This window comes from Furipterus horrens, unplaced genomic scaffold (genome assembly GCF_987537825.1).
Source record: "Furipterus horrens unplaced genomic scaffold, mFurHor1.1.pri manual_scaffold_17, whole genome shotgun sequence".
NCBI classification, from domain to species: Eukaryota; Metazoa; Chordata; class Mammalia; order Chiroptera; family Furipteridae; genus Furipterus; species Furipterus horrens.
Genome location: NW_028327187.1, coordinates 98383982 through 98400426, shown reverse-complemented (window position 1 = coordinate 98400426; position 16445 = coordinate 98383982). Strand labels below are relative to the sequence as shown.

At 38.3% G+C, this 16445-nt stretch overlaps 1 protein-coding gene across 1 annotated transcript in view; it reads right to left on the bottom strand.

Moving 5' to 3' along the window:
- DMD (dystrophin) overlaps window positions 1-16445 on the bottom strand; it is a 1939482-nt gene that overhangs the window by 1202301 nt on the left and 720736 nt on the right. Inside the window, exons 27-29 of the mRNA XM_090265340.1 lie at window positions 16052-16234; window positions 12799-12933; window positions 11121-11270 (exon numbers count right to left, since the gene is read on the bottom strand). Coding sequence (XP_090121466.1) covers window positions 11121-11270; window positions 12799-12933; window positions 16052-16234 — 468 coding nt within the window. The remainder of the gene's footprint in view (window positions 1-11120; window positions 11271-12798; window positions 12934-16051; window positions 16235-16445) is intronic.

Sequence of the window (16445 nt, the reverse complement as noted above, 5' to 3'; positions counted from 1 at the left end):
AATGGACAAAGATTGAAAGCATTCCCCTTGAAACTAGACAAGGCTGTCCACTCTCTCCACTTCTATTCAACATAGTGTTGGAAGTTCTAGCCACAGCAATCAGACAAGACAAAGAAATAAAAGGCATCCAAATTGGGAAAGAAGAAGTAAAACTACCACTATTTGCAGAAGGCATGATAGTATACCTAGAAAACCCTATAAACTCCACTAAAAGACTACTCGATATAATAAGTGAATTTGGCAAAATAGCAGGGTACAAAATAAATATACAGAAATCTAAGGCATTTCTGTACACCAACAATAAAATATCAGAGACATTGGCAGAAAATACCATTTACTATAGCAACAAGAAAAATAAAGTACCTAGGAATAAACTTAACCAAAGAGATAAAAGACCTGTACACTGAAAATTACGCAACATTGAAGAAAGAAATTAAGGAAGATACAAATAAATGGAAGCAAATACCATGTTCCTGGGTGGGAAGAATCAACATCATCAAAATGGCCATACTACCCAAAGCAATTTACAGATTCAATGCAATCCCTATTAAAATACCAACGACATATTTCACAGAGCTAGAACAAATAATTCAAAAATTCATATGGAAGCAAAAAAGACCCGGAATAGCAAAAGCAATGTTGAAACAGAAGAACACAGCAGGAGGAATCATGATACCAGACATCAAACAATAGTACAAAGCCACTGTGATCAAAACAGTCTGGTACTGGCATAAGAACAGACATATAGATCAGTGGAACAGAATAGAGAGCCCAGAAATAAACCCAGGCCTCTATGGTCAACTAATATTTGATAAAGGAGGAAGGAACAAATGGAGTGAGACGAGCCTCTTTAACAGATGGTGCTGGGAGGACTGGACTGGGACATGCAAAAAAATGAAACTAGACCACCAACTTACACCACACACCAGAATGAACTCAAGATGGATTAAAGACTTAAATGTAAGCCGTGACACCATAAAAGTCCTAGAGGAAAACATAGACAGGAAACTTTCAGATAGCCCACGTAACAATATCTTCACAGATACATCTCCTAAGGCAAGAGAAATAAAGGAAAAAATAAATGGGACTACATCAAACTAAAGAGTTTCTGCTCAGCAAAAGAAAACATCAGCAAGATGAAAAGGAAACCAACCATATGGGAAAGCATATTTGCTAATGATATCACAGACAGGGGACTGATCTCCAAAATATATAAAGAGCTTATACGACTCAACATCAAGAAAACAAACAACCCAATTAAAAAATGGGCAAAGGACCTGAACAAACACTTCTCCGAAGAGGACATACAGAAGGTCCATAGGCACATGAAAAAATGCTCAACATCACCAGCCATCAGGGAGATGCAAATAAAAACCACAATGAGATACCACCTTACACCTGTCAGAATGGCCATCATCAACACATCAACAAACAACAAATGCTGGCGAGGATGTGGAGAAACGGGAACCCTACTGCACTGTTGGTGGGAATGCAGACTAGTGCAGCCACTGTGGAAAACAGTATGGAGTTTCCTCAAAAGATTAAAAATGGAACTGCCTTTTGATCCAGCGATTCCACTGCTAGGATTATACCCGAAAAATCCTAAAACCCTAATTCAAAAGAACTTATGCACCCCTAAGTTCATAGCAGCCCTGTTTACAATAGCTAAATGCTGGAAAGAGCCTAAGTGCCCATCTGTAGATGAGTGGATCAAAAAACTGTGGTACATTTACACAATGGAGTTCTATGTAGCAGAAAGAAAGAAGGAACTCCTGCCATTTGTGACAACATGGATGGAACTAGAGAGAATTATGCTTAGTGTAATAAGCCAGGCAAAGAAAGCAAAATACCATATGATATCACCTAATATAGGAAATTAAAGAGCAACACAAACAAATGAACTAAATAGAACAAAGAGCAGAATAGCAGTCAATAGGGGGGAGGGGGGAGGGAGAGAAGGGGGATAAGTAAGGGAAGGGTCTAGTCAAGGAACGTGTATAAATGACTCATGGACATGGACAACGGGGAGGGATATGATTGTGGGAGAAGGGATGGGCTGGGAGGGGGGAGCAATGGGGGAAAATGGGACAACTGTAATTGAAAAACCAAAAAATAAAAGAAATTATAAAAAAAAAAAAAAGAAAAAGAAAAAGACAGAAACATAAGAAAGATGAAACAATCACTAATCAAAAGAACTGGTGAAGGCTTTGGACTTTGAAATGTGTGATTTTAATATTTAAGATTTTATAATGCTTTACTTTAATTAATCATCCATAATACTTTTAATCTTATGCTGAAAGATAGAAATTGGGACACTGGATAATTGTAATATTCACTTCTTAACAGGCTGCCTTCAATTTAATTTGATTTATTTTATTATTTTATTTCATTATTTTTTATCCTCACCTGAGGAAATTTTTTTCATTGCTTTTAGAGAGAGAGGAAGGAATGACAGAGAGAGAAATATCAATGTGCAAGAGAAACATCGATTGGTTGTGTCCCGTATGCACCCTGATCCGGGATTGAACCCACCACCTAGGTATACGCCCTGACCAGGAATCAAACCTACACCCTTTTAGTGTACGGAATGACATCCAACCAACTGAGCCACACTGGCCAGGGCAGACAGCCATTGATTTTAATATAAGGAAAGGATCACTAAGATAGGAGGTATTGTGGTCAAAGGGTTATGTGCCTAAGCTCAAGCACGAGGAAAATTGGGTCTAAATGATCCATAGCCTCTTACTAGCTTCGTGGCTTTTAATACCCACTTCACATCTATGAAAAGGGAATGGAAAAGACCTTATACCATAGGCTACTATAAGAGAAAACAAGAAAATGCATTTCAGACACAGCAGTGCTTGAGCCTTTGTAACATTATACTATTATATTGCTATTATTATGCATTTTGCTATACTACTAACACATCTTTTATAGCTTGCTTACTGTATAATAAGTTGTGAAAATTAGATGATTTGATTTTTTGAGTTGTTTCCTGGTTTGCCAACCATCTTTCAAATCATTACTGTGAGTAGAAAATATAGTGCCATATGATTATGAAGAGTGAAAGATTACTTTTCAAGGAATGGAACTAATTTATTACTTATCTGCATGCGAAGTCACACTCTGCAATTAGAAAAGGGATCTAGCATATCTCTTTTAAATATTCATAGGCAATAAAAACTGTGGCTGTGTGATTGATTTAGCAGGCAATTGAATGTTACCTTTGCTCTGCATAATTGCATCTATAAGAAACATTAGATAGGAAATTTAAAAAAAATACAAACCTCTGACATAGGCATTTAATTGAGAAGAAAATGGACAAGGCTCACCTTCAAATGAAAAGGCACTTGCTTTATTACTGGAAAAACTGTTTTGCTTTAGCCAAAAAAGAAAATAAAAAATATATGGTTTAAAACAAATTCAGGAAGTTTGACTATCCCCATCTAATATATAGCATGAATTTTTTTTGGAAAATAAATCAATTTAAAACCATGGTTACAGCAATTATTTTATTTCGCCACCTATCCCCTGAGATAATTTATCTGAAGGCTCCATCTACATTGTATCCAAACACCAGTCTTTTTGGTTAAATTATCAATGGGAACATGAACACAATTTATTTAGCTAACACATTATTAGGTGTGTCTCTATAAAGATAAGCAAGATAGAATTTGAGAAGGCTCTTATCTCTAACATGATGTGGCTTGTCTGTAAAGGGCACTGGAATGACACCGGGGGAGGTAAAGGTTTCTCTGCTCCATTGTGTTTTTACTTCTTTCTTGCTCCCGTGGCTCTGGTTTGGCCTGTGGGTTGCGTGGTGGAGTTCACCTTGACTGTTCCCCATTCTCTTCCCAGAAATTTCAGTAGTACCCACTACAAGTATATTCTGACAAGTGGCAAGTTCAGCATGAGTGGCAAGTCCATGGGCAGCTTCCTGAAGCCCCAGCTGGTTTTCCAGAGCTCAGCAGTATCTATTGCAGATGGCTTCCCAGCAAGCCCACTGGGCAACCCATCCGGCTTCCCAGCAAATTCAGTACTGTCCTCATGGGTGACTTCCCTACGAATTTTGACAGCACCCCATTCCAAGTTCCCTTCATACAGTCTTCAGCCCCTGACTATGTAGTAGCTCTGGGTCAGGTCAACCTGGTGAACTCTTCTGCCATCTCATGGGCTGGAAACACACTCTTTCCAAACAGATTTGAATCCCAACTTCGGGTAGACCTCCTTGCTTTCCAAGTCAGTGCCTTCCTTGGGCACTATTTCTCAGCACTGGGGTATTCTATTGAGCTCCCTTCTATTCTCTCTTAAAACTTAATTCCCAGTCAGTAGGTAATAGTTCTTGGTATCAAGCCTTCCCTGTGAGGCTTACTGTGTAGTTTCTGTGACCTGTCTGATAGCGGCAGCAACAGGTGGCCATTCTAATCCAAGTGTTTCTGATTTAATAGTCTTGATTCAGTTTGGGAAGACTATAGGTTTCAAGGAATTTGTCCATTTCCTCTAGGTTGTCAAATTTCTTGCCATACAGTTGTTCGTAATAATTTCTTATAATCCTTTGTATTTCTGTTGTATCAGTTGTGATTTCTCCTCTTTCGTTTCTGATTTTATTTATTTGGGTCCCCTCTCTTTTTTTCTTGATGAACCTGGTTAAAGGCTTGTCAATTTTGTTTATCTTTTCAAAGAACCAGCTCCTACTTTTGTTGATCTTTTGAATTGTTACTTTAGACTTTATGTCATTTAATTGTGCTCTGATCTTGATGATTTCCTTCCTTCTACTTGATCTGGGTTTTGCTTGTTGTTCTTCCTCTAGTTCTTGTAGCTGTAGGGTTAAATTTTTTATTAGAGATTCTTCTAGTTTTTTAGGTAGGCCTGTATTGCCATGAACTTTCCTCTTAGGACTGCTTTCGCTGTATCCCATAGGTTTTGGGTTGTTGTGTGTTCATTATCATTAGTTTCCAGAAACTTTTTGATTTCTTCCTTGATGTCATTGTTAACCCATTCATTATTTAATAGCATATTATTCATTCTCCATGAGTTTGAATGTTTTTGAGTTTTTTCCTTGAGGTTGATTTCCAATTTTAAGCCATTGTGATCTGAGAAGATGCTTGATATAATTTCAATTTTCTTGAATTTACTGAGGCTTGTTTTGTGTCCTACCATGTGGTCTATCTTTGAAAATGTTCCATGTGCATTTGAGAAGTATGTATATTTTGCTTCTTTGGGGTGAAAACTTCTATATATATCGACTAAGTCCATTTGATCTAGAGTGTTGTTCAGTGCCTCAATATCTTTGGTGTTTCTTTGCTTCGAAGATCTGTCCATTGTTGACAATGGGGTGTTAAAGTCCCCTACTATGAGTGTGTTGCTGTCTATATCGTTCTTGGAGTCTTTCAAAATTTTCCTTATATATTTGGGTGCTCCTAAGTTGGGTGCATATATATTTATAAGGGTTATATCTTCTTGATGGATTTTTCCCTTAAGTATTATGAAATGCCCTTCTTTGTCTCTTTTTATGGACTTTGCTGTGAAATCTGTTTTGTCTGATATAAGTATTGCTACCCTGGCTTTCTTTTCATGTCCATTTGCTTGAAATACTTTTTTCCATCCCTTTACTTTCAGTCTGTGTAGATCTTTTGTTCTAAGGTGTGTCTGTTGTAGACAGCATATATGTGGGTCATTCTTTCTAATCCATTCAGCTACCCTATGTCTTTTAATTGGAGCGTTTAATCCATTTACATTTAAGTTTATTACCGATAAGTACTTATTCATTGTCATTTTTCCCCTTTGTACTCGTGTTCTTCTCTGTCTCTCTCTGTTTCTTTATCTTCTTAAAGCAGACCCTTTAGCATCTCTTGCATTGCTGGTTTGGTGGAGATGTATTCTTTTAGCCTTCTTTTGTCTTGGAAGCTCCTTATTTCACCCTCCATTTTGAATGAGAGCTTTGCTGGGTAGAGTATTCTAGGTTGTAGGCCTTTATTTTTCATTGCTTGAAATATTTTTTGCCATTCCCTTCTGGCTTGTAGTGTTTCTGCTGAGAAATCTGATAATAGCCTTATTGGAGCTCTCTTGTATGTTATTAGTTGTTTCTCTCTTGCTGCTTTTGTCTTTAGGTGGGCCTGTTGGGGTTCATCTTCATTGGGACCCTCTGTGCTTCCTGGACTTGCATGACTCTTTCTCTCCTCACGTTAGGGAAGATTTCTGTCATTAGTTTTTCAAAGAGGTTTTTCTATCCCTTGCTCTTCTTCTCCTTCTGGAATTCCTATGATATGGATATTATTACGTTTCATGTTGTCCTGCAGCTGTCTTAGAACCTCTTTGGTCTTGTTCAGTCTTTTTTCATTTTGTTGCATTGTCTGGGAGTTTTTGTGTACGTTGTCTTCCAGCTCGCTGATCCGATCTTCTGCTTCCTCTAGCCTGCTTTTAATTCCTTCTACTGTGTTCTTCAATTCGGAGATCATATTCTTCATTTCCTCCTGGCTCTTAGTGATAGCTTCTATATCCTTTTTCATGCTCGTGTAATTCTCTGTGAGTTCCTTGTAGTTTTTCTGGAGTTCCTTGTAGTTTCCCTGGAGTTCTTTGTAGTTTCCACTGAGCTCATTCAGCTTCTCCATAATCCATGTTTTGAATTCCATATCTGATAGTTTGCTCCCTTCTATTTCATTTAGCACTCTCTCTGGGGATTCTACCTTTCCTTTTGATGGGGGGTTGTTTCTCTGTCTCCCCATTTTTGTGATTCCTATTGTTTGTTGGTCCTTCTTAGAATGATCTGCTCTTCCTGGATCTGCCTCTGGTATCGTCAGATCATGTACCAGACTGGCCCTAGGCAGCCTATTGGAGACTTCCAGTGATCTACTGCCTTTGTCTGTCTTCTTTAGTTGTTAATCTACTCAATCTGTGATTAGCCATCAGGCTTAAGGACCGTGGGCGTAGCAGTTTAATTCCTGTAGGCAGGGCTTTTACTTCCCCTTAGTCTGACGCCACTTGGAGGGGAATGGTCTGTCTGCTGTACTGGGGCTGAGTCAGCACTGGCTGGTCCTGGGAGGAGGTTCGTGTAGCTTCCACTTACTCCTCCGCCCTCCTGGATCTCCGTCTGTGTTGTCCTTGATGTTATTTCTTTAATCTGTCTGGTTGTATTTCAGCTACTCTCTGGTGGATCTTTTTCTCTGGTTAGTTGTTTGAGAGTCACTCTGCCCACCTTGTCTTGAGATCTTTTGTGGAGGTGCTGCTAAAACATAATCACACAACCCAGGCAAGAAACCCACACCCTCCAATATCTCCCCCAACTACAATCTCACTACAGGCTGCAAATGAGCCCGTATTAATATACTTGTGGAGATGTTGGGACTCTTATTTCGTAGGAGAAACAGATAGGAGTTGTTTTAAATAAAGGAAGGGTAATTTTTGAGTCAGTCAGTCCTCTCCGCATTCGTTCCTGGAGTCTCTCCTTAACAGGAACGAGCAGAGAACACTGTCCCTACTCCACGACCATCTTCCCCTTCTCTCTGATTTAATAGTCAAAGTTTTAACAACTCAGTGTGGACACAGCGGAGTAGGTGTTGAATCAAGGTTTGTTGCTGAGTTAAATTATTATTTATTTTGGGAAAATGCCAGGTTCCACACCAAAGACCCTTGAAATATGAACACATAAGCCGTGTTTGTGGTACGAAATGTTTGCAAGAGTAGTACGTGAATGAGACTGGTGCCAAAACCAGGTTAGAGAGCATTCTATTCCTAGGCACAGAAGAGAGCAATTCTCAACACAGCTAAAGATTAAAATTGAGGTCCTTTCATAGCTTCGCCAAGGTCAGTTTCACAATGTGTCTTGATTTTTTGCTTGACCTATAATTTCTATCCTAACACTAACATTCAAATATAAATAAAAGCACATTCTAATTGCATTTCAAAATCACCTGTGATTTAGTTGCTACCTATAAATATCTACTTTGACTTAAGTCCAGTAACAGCGCCAGAAGGACAAAATGCTGAGGGTTGTGGGGAATCCACCTTTTACATACTGATATGGATAAAGGGATTACTCATCAATGACAGCGGTAGGGGGAAGGATTGTCTGGAGGCTCGCTGCTGGCACCTGCACGCTCACCTGTCCCACCATCACCTACTTCTCTTGAGGACTGGCCAAGGTCCTGCTCAGGTCTTCTTTTTTTTCCAACTCAGAACATGATCAAACCTGGCCCCAACTTAATTCACACAAGGTCTCCTGCCCACCTCTGTGGTTACCATCCCCTCCTAGGCCCTTTCTTTCCCTTCACAGCTCACTCCTCGCAAGGGCAGTGCACTCCAACTTTGCCCCCTTCTTCCTCGCTAATGTCTTCCGTAACGCACTGTCCCCAGAGTCTCTCTATTCCCGGGGAAACCATCAGCGTCACAAGTGATGCGCTTGTGGCCCAATTCCATCTTCCTCTTTTTTTTTTTTTTTTGGTGGGGGTGGGCACTTTTTAAATGTTTTTAAATTTAAAAATCAATTTTCAATTACAGTTCACATTCAGTATCATTCTGTATTGCTTTCAGATGTACAGTATGGTGGTTAGACAGTCATGCAATTTCGACAGCGATCTCCCCAACGGTGCCAGCACCACCTGGCCCCATGCAGTTATTACTGTTTTACTGACTGTGTTCCCTGTGCTGTGCTCTACATCTCATGACTGTTCTGTGACTACCCATGTGTACTTAATCCCTCCCCCTTTTTTACCAAGGCCCCCAAATCCCCTGCAGGGGTTGTTCGCTCATCTTCCCCTTATTCGGCCTTGCTATTGTATTTGACATCTTTCTCCTCAGCACCCTGGTTTTAACTGGAGCCTCCTCTACCTCTTTGATTGTGTCTTGTCATGTCCTTTGTAGACACTGTATCCTCTGCCTAGAACTTGATTGCGGCTACCGCCCCTAAATCCTGTCTGTGATTTTTTTTCCTTCTTGCTTCCTGTGGGTGATCTCATGAACTCTACAGTTGTGATGAGCATGTAGCCCGATAAACCCTCACGATGGATAACTAGTCTGAATCCTTCTCCTTAACTTCAGGGCTGGAGGTGTCTCTCTCAGCAGATTATTGGGTAGCACCACCTGGGATGTTCCATCAGTATTGCAGCAGACCCAGGGTGGCCTTTCAACACAGCCTCTTAACCTCACCACCTGTGAGTTCGTCTAAGCTCCTGTGGCCAGTTGCTGCACATGCTGCTAGACTCCCCGCTTAAGTGCCCACATTTCTCAATTTTCTTACTCTCAGCTTCCCAGAATATCCTGGGGTTTTATGCACCCAAGGGCAATTCTCAAACCAGTAGTCAGAATAGTTGGTGAATAAGCACCCGGGCTTCCATTAGCTCATGGGACAGTTGTCAGTGTGTTCCATCACATGAATGCCCTCTATGATTACTTTAAAGCTCCTGGTGGGACTGAGCCCAGTTGAAACACAACTACAAAAGCATCTTACCCTTATCAGGCTTCCAACCCCTCCTTCCCACTCTCCTCACCCCCTCACTTGTCCTTGTTGGCATCATCTCCCAAACTCACTACCAACACGTGAGCCCTTGACTCTGGATTGCTTCTTGTCGCTATTGAACTGAAGCGGACACCTCCAGCTCAGTGGGGGTAAAAAGAGACACCTGATCTTCTGCCTCTGTACTTGCTTTTTGTTCTTATTTCTCAATCTTGTGGATTAAAATTTCAGACACCCAATCAACCTAAATCAGACACCTAGAGGCTCTCTGAGATTTTTAAAAAATTTTTCTCTGTACCTGTTACAAATGGCCCTGCCTTCAACTGCGCTAAAAAAGAGCACCACTTTCCTGTCCCACTGCCTGCAATCCCTCTCTCTCTTGTACCAAACCCCTCCACTGGCACTCAGAGGTCATGTAATCAGATCACGACACCCCCCCCCCCAGCTACCTGTTCGGGTGCACCTTTAGCCACCCCCATTATTGGCATTTCATGCAATCAAAAACCCAAAAGGTTTGCAGACTGGCATGTGTAGTCACCTTCACACTTCTGGTTCTTTGCACGTGTTGGTGCCCACCTGCCTGGAATTGCCCTCCCACACATCCCCACTGGCTGTGTCCTACTCTAGCTTTAAAATGTTCACAATGATTCACAAAGAATCTCCTTCAGGAAAGCTATCTCCAAAGCCTTGCTGCGCTGACCCACACAGGTATGCGTACTTTTTTCTGTGTTTTCAAATGCTCTGTGATAAGTTCTAATGCAGCCTTTTGCATCTTATATTATTTGTTTAAATATATTGTTTGTTTGCATGTCCTAAACACATTAAGAAATCAAGAAGCTTTTGCTTAGCTTATCAATGTCTATAAGTAGTGAAGGACAGGAACTTTTTCTTACTTATTAGCAAACCTTAGAACAGTGTGTTTACATGTTGCAGATGAACCTAAATGGGTATAAAAATCTAAACTTCATTGTGAGCTATTTCTTTCTACTTGACAAATATCACTCTTGATTGAAGACAGTATATGCCAAACATTGTTGATTGGGAGAAATATGTTATGCTTTTTTTTAATTTTGATTTGAAAAATTCATACCATGTGTAAATATTTAAATATACAAATGTAAAAATACTTTCATATTATTTGGGAAGAACAAACAGTATCCAGTATCTTGGGTACTAACAGAATCACCTGTATTATTAACAGATTACATGGGACCACAACAAACGTGTGTGTGCATGTGTGTGTGTGTGTGTGTGTGTGTGTGTGTGTGTGGTTATAGAGAAAGAGACAGACAGACAGAAAGAGACAGAAGTAGAGAGATATAACAATACCTACACATATTACTTAACTGTGTAGGAAAAAGAACTTAGCGGTCAGAGAATACCTGATTTTGAATACCAGGTTAGTTACTCATTTGTGAGCTTGAGTGTGTTACTATATTTGGTATGTCTCAGTTTCCTGTACAGACCCATACTTGAACATGTTTTTAAAGACAAAAATGATATAATAAACATGTAAATATTTCAGCCATGTCTAGCACGTGATAGTTTCTGAAACATGGAAGCTGAGCTAATATTTAAATAGTCCTCATTTCATTTGAGAAGCCTAACAGTCTTTGTTAGATGTTTATGCAAATCAGTTTAAAGATATTTTTAACTCTTATCATCATACCTCTTCATGTAGTTCTCTCCAACGAGAATTAAAAGTCTCAAGTTCCTCATTGATCAGTTCATCCATGACCCCACCATCTGTTAGGGTCTGCGCCAATATGCGAATTTGATTCGGGTTATCCTCTGAATGTTGCATCAAATTGTCAAGGGACTGAAACACATTTGCAATAATTACTATTTTTCTTCTTTTTCTAAATACATTGAATTAATACAAAATGAACAGTGTCTTTTGATTTTCATAAAATTAAGTTACAAGAAATTTAAAGCAATATTAAATTGGGATCATAAACCATGAAAGATCGTTTTTATTTCGACCACCTTCCTCTTTGATGCCCTCTACTCTAAAACCTGGAAAGGTAAAATACTCAATTTTTCTTATAGCTACTGATGGCAATGTGACATGATTCTGAAAGTATATGTAGGTAGAAATTCAAGAGGTTCTCTTCCCAAATTAAAGAAAAAGGGCATGGTCTCTTTAAAAGAAAATCCTTTGTCCTTCGCCCTTCACATGCCTTTACACACCTAGAGATAAAGCAGCCATCTTTGGACCGGGAGGCAAGAACAATGAGAATGAGGTTCTTCAATCTCATCATTTAATAGGATACCTAACTGCAGTGCAAAGCCTTTGTTCTGGGCACCATCCTTTTACTAATGCCATGTAAGTCTGCTTCAGCATTTTTGGAAGATTCTCTGCATTGCTGATTCACAAGGAATGTTTGGTCAATGAACATCTCTAAACAGGACAGGGCCAAAATTAGCATCCACGTGAGGTCCCTTCATTATTCTTTGATACCTCTTCAGCTTTTACAATTCTCTTGTGAAAATAAGAAAGTTGGGTACAATGATATCTAGGTTTCTGCTGTGACATTCTGAGATGCCAATTACATTTTGTCTAAAGAAATATTTTGCATTTTCTTCACATTTTGATTAGCTTATGCACCTCATTTTAGCATATTTACACAGGGGATGGACTGTATATGGTTCTACATACAATACATATGTCAAAACTACATATTCATTTTATATGAAAGAGTACACAAAAGTATAATAAAATGAATACAACATTAATTAAATATCAGAAGTTCACATAAATTGAAGTTTATGCATGCAAACTCTTTAATTTTATTTTTTAAAGGTTTTCAAATGGAACTTGAAAATATACTAAAACTTGCAATGTGCTAAAACATGACTATGTTAAGACATATTTCTAAAATCAAAGCATGCTCATTTAATACCTCAAAACATTCTTTAAGGTATGAATCTATGATTTTAAATAATTTAAAAAATATCCCAATGCAATAAATACAGCTTTTAAACTAGAAATAATATTTTGCATTATTATCCTCTTTAGCCCTACTCCAAAAGGAGCAAAATTGTGCTTTCAAATTGTCTCTGCATGTCTGTAGTAGATTTAAGAAGACAAAGAAAATTGTCAACATAGAACTTAGTGATATAGCAAAAGGCAGATATCCTCTGTAAGAGGTTATTTAAATTTTTTTTAAAACCTCGAGACTGGAAGATTTTTTACAGGAAAGAAAGGCTTCATCCAAAGCACCAGTGGAGGAGGAGGCATAGTAGCTAGAGCCTCCTTGCTGTTTTCTTTGAATTTGCTATTTGGTACTTGACATCTTTCGATACTGCATATAAATTGTCACTGGTTTGATAAATTTACAACTTACATCTAGCACCTCAGAGATTTCCTCAGTTCCACCAGGAATATTTTCAGTGGTTTTAAGTTTGAATTCCACCTCATTTAGCCACTTGTTGGCCTTCTCCAAGTAAGACAGTAACTCATGCCAACATGCCCAAACTTCCTAAGAAAAAAAGGAAGACCCCAGATGAAATATTTTAATAGAACAGTGACAATGAGACTTCGGCATTTCCATTTTTAAAACTTCTAAAAATATAACATTTATTTTGCATCGTTCACCTTTCCTTTGCAGTAGATAATTGAAAATGCAACTAGTCATTTTGATCACTTAATATGTCCATAATTACAAATCATTAAAGAAATATTTTATTACATGAATAAATTCAAGGTTCAGTGATTTACTTTTTTAAATAAAGAAATAACTCATCAACATTACAGTCTGGGAAATAAAAAAATAAGAGCATACCCCAAAATGCACATAAAACCCTAACGTCCTAGCACATCAACTATTACCACTTTTCTGTGACCTGCTTTTAACTTTAGCATATATAAATTTGATAATTAAAATTAAAGTATGGATTTAACTATACTACATTTTTCAATAAACATTATATCATACAATTTTTCTATAATAGTTGGAAGACATTTTTAATGAAAATCTAAGGTTAAATTTAAGTGGCTAGCCCTGGCTGGTGTGGCTCAGTGGATTGAGCGCTGGCCTGCAAACCAGAGGGTCATCAGTTTGATTCCCAGTCAGGGCACATGCCTGGGTTGTGGGCCAGATCCCCAGTTGGGGGTGCACCAGAGGCAACAACACACTGATGTTTCTCTCTCTCTCTTTCTCCCTTCCCTTCCTCCTCCCTCTAAAAATAAATACATAAAATCTTTAAAAATTTTTTAAGTGGCTATATGTTTTTGTTTTTTTAACAACATTTACTTAATAGTTATTTCATTCTTATTTTTGTTTGCTCTTATAAATTTGTGGTGAATGTCATCATGAATATGGATTTTTTCATATTATAAATTATTTTCTTGTGGTATATTATCATAAATATGACTACTGTCTATATCAAGGGTATGACTATTTTTAAATGGCTTGTGATACATATTAAAAAATTAATATACAAAAGGACTCATATATTAAAAAGCAAAACTTTATGATTGCTACCAGAATATAGAGAAGAGTATTTTTCTGAACTTAGGATAGGGAAGGAAAGCCCGAAGCAGTATTTCAAAGAAAAAGATAATTGTGTATCCAATAAACATATGAAAATACAAACTTAATAATCAGGAGAATGTACATAAGGACTACAGTGAGATATGTATACCATGATGACCGATACATACATGAGAATTCTGAAAATTTTAAGTGTGAGAGAAGACATACATTAACAGACATTTGATTTATTGCTGGTGGGTGTGTTTACTGAAATGACCAGTTTGGAAAATAATTTGTTGTCATTTGTAAGGTAAATATTCACACACCGAACAGCCTAGCAACTCCAATTTTGAGTACATATCCTCGGAGTAACTGTTTTCCATGGACAACAAAGACAGTCAAATGAATGTCCATTTGGGGACTTTTTGCAATAACCAAAAATTGAAACAAAGAGAGAAAATATCCACTGGTAGGAGAATGTATGGACACACACAGACACACACACACACACAGTGCCACATTTAAAATGAGAATAAGAAAGTAAACATGAATAAATTCATCAAGCAGAACAATTGGAATGAATCTCAGACACAAAAAGATTGGGGCCAAAAAGAGTAAGCTGTGGAAAACTATATAGTATAGGTTACCATTTTTGTCATGCTCAAAACAAGCAAAATTGGGTGCTTTATTTTGTAGAAATTCATATGTATATGATAACATATTTTTAAGCAAAGGAGTAATAAGGCCAATTTCTAGATTATAGTTATTTATGTCTGTCAGGATAAATGCAGGAAGATATACTGGAGGATAAGAATATGAACAGTCGTTTTCCATTAGCTTTGAAATGATAAGTATCAGGCAAACCAAAATATACAATAGTACATTTACCACCACCTCTTATAGCAACTGCCACCCCACCCCCCAACTTCTATCAAAACTGAAGGCTAAGGAGAAAGTTTTTTGGGGGGGAGAAACTAAAATTCTATCAAATCCCCATATTTTCACTTTTGTTCCTATCTCTGGCAATTGATAGAAGACACTCCCTCCCTCCTTGATGAAAATGATCATTCTAACCAGCTTACCAATGCTTGCTTGGCATTTTACATACAGTTTCCCACAAAAAGTAAAATTAAGTCTTTTGCTTTAAAAGATGATAGAAATCTTAAATGTGGGTCATTTCCCACTCCTGCTGGACTACAGGCTGTCTTCCTTCTGGGCAAAGATCCCAATGGGAAAATATAAATATATCCTTCAATACCCCAGGGTACTTTGGAGCTTTGAAGATCAGGAGATGCAATTGGTAATGTGTCTGATTAAGTTCCGTGCAGACGGAGGTAACGAACCACCTTGCTGATTGAACCATCAGGATGAATGGCCTCTTGTGTCCTCGATGCATCTGAAGGACACAGCTGGAGAGGCTGAGTGTACAGGCTTTAAAGGTCACCTTGGCCAAATAAAATACAGTCCCGCAGCCTGAATTGGAGCCAAAAGCCACTTAAAATACCAGTTAAGCTTAACCGTTTGGAACTTAAAATTACTCTGAAATCACAGAATTGAAACTGACTTTGAAGAGAGTACCAACAAAAAAAGAAAACTTCCTTTCCAGGAGGTAAATGGAGCTGAGGGGGCAATGCCCCCACCCTGCATCAGCCATACTGAAATGCTGAATAAAATATAAAGGAAAACATTTTAAATTCATAGTTTATCTATGAAGCAAATATGAAAAATCCTCAGGTGGCAGAAATGAAGAGGGAAGTTAAGTGCACAGAGAAATTGCGGAAGAAATATACAATACTGCTGCTGCTACTACTACTACTACTACTACTAATAATAATAATAGTGGTAGGAAGAAGAATTAGAATGATAGCTGCTCACTTTACTGAGCACTAGGCTAAGTACTTTAAACAGAACACCTCATTTACTTTTCTCAACACCCTATAAACAGGTACTGCTTTTATGTTCATTTTACAGATAGGTGTATACGAATTAGGCAGCTAGCCCAAAGTCACACACTTAAAGTGCCTAAGTATTCTTATACCAGAGTCCACATGCTTAATCACTACATCTCACATATGACCATAAGCTGACATGTAATTGATAAGAATCAAGAAAAGCAACTGACTTCCAAAGTCTTGCACTTCCCATTCAGCCGGGTGCAGAGCCACTGGTAGCTGCTCGTTAGAGTGTCAAGTTCCTTTTTTAAGGCCTCTTGTGCTGCAGGTGGAGCTTGAGCTATGACACTGTTCACGGACTCCGTAAGGAGTTTCACTTTGCCTTCTTTTTGCTGAGCCTCTTCTTTGGCTCTCTGAAAAATAAAGAATATTCTGCTAAGAGCAAGACAGGGACTTCCCTTCCAACATGTGTTCCCATCGAGCACGCACTTCCTTCCCCACAACATCTCTATCGGAATGAGATTCACAAAAAGAAATCCAATATTGACTCTAATCACTTCCATAAATTTGGGTTTAGTTAAAATTGGGAATTTGAAAGAAAAAAATCATAATCAGACCATGATA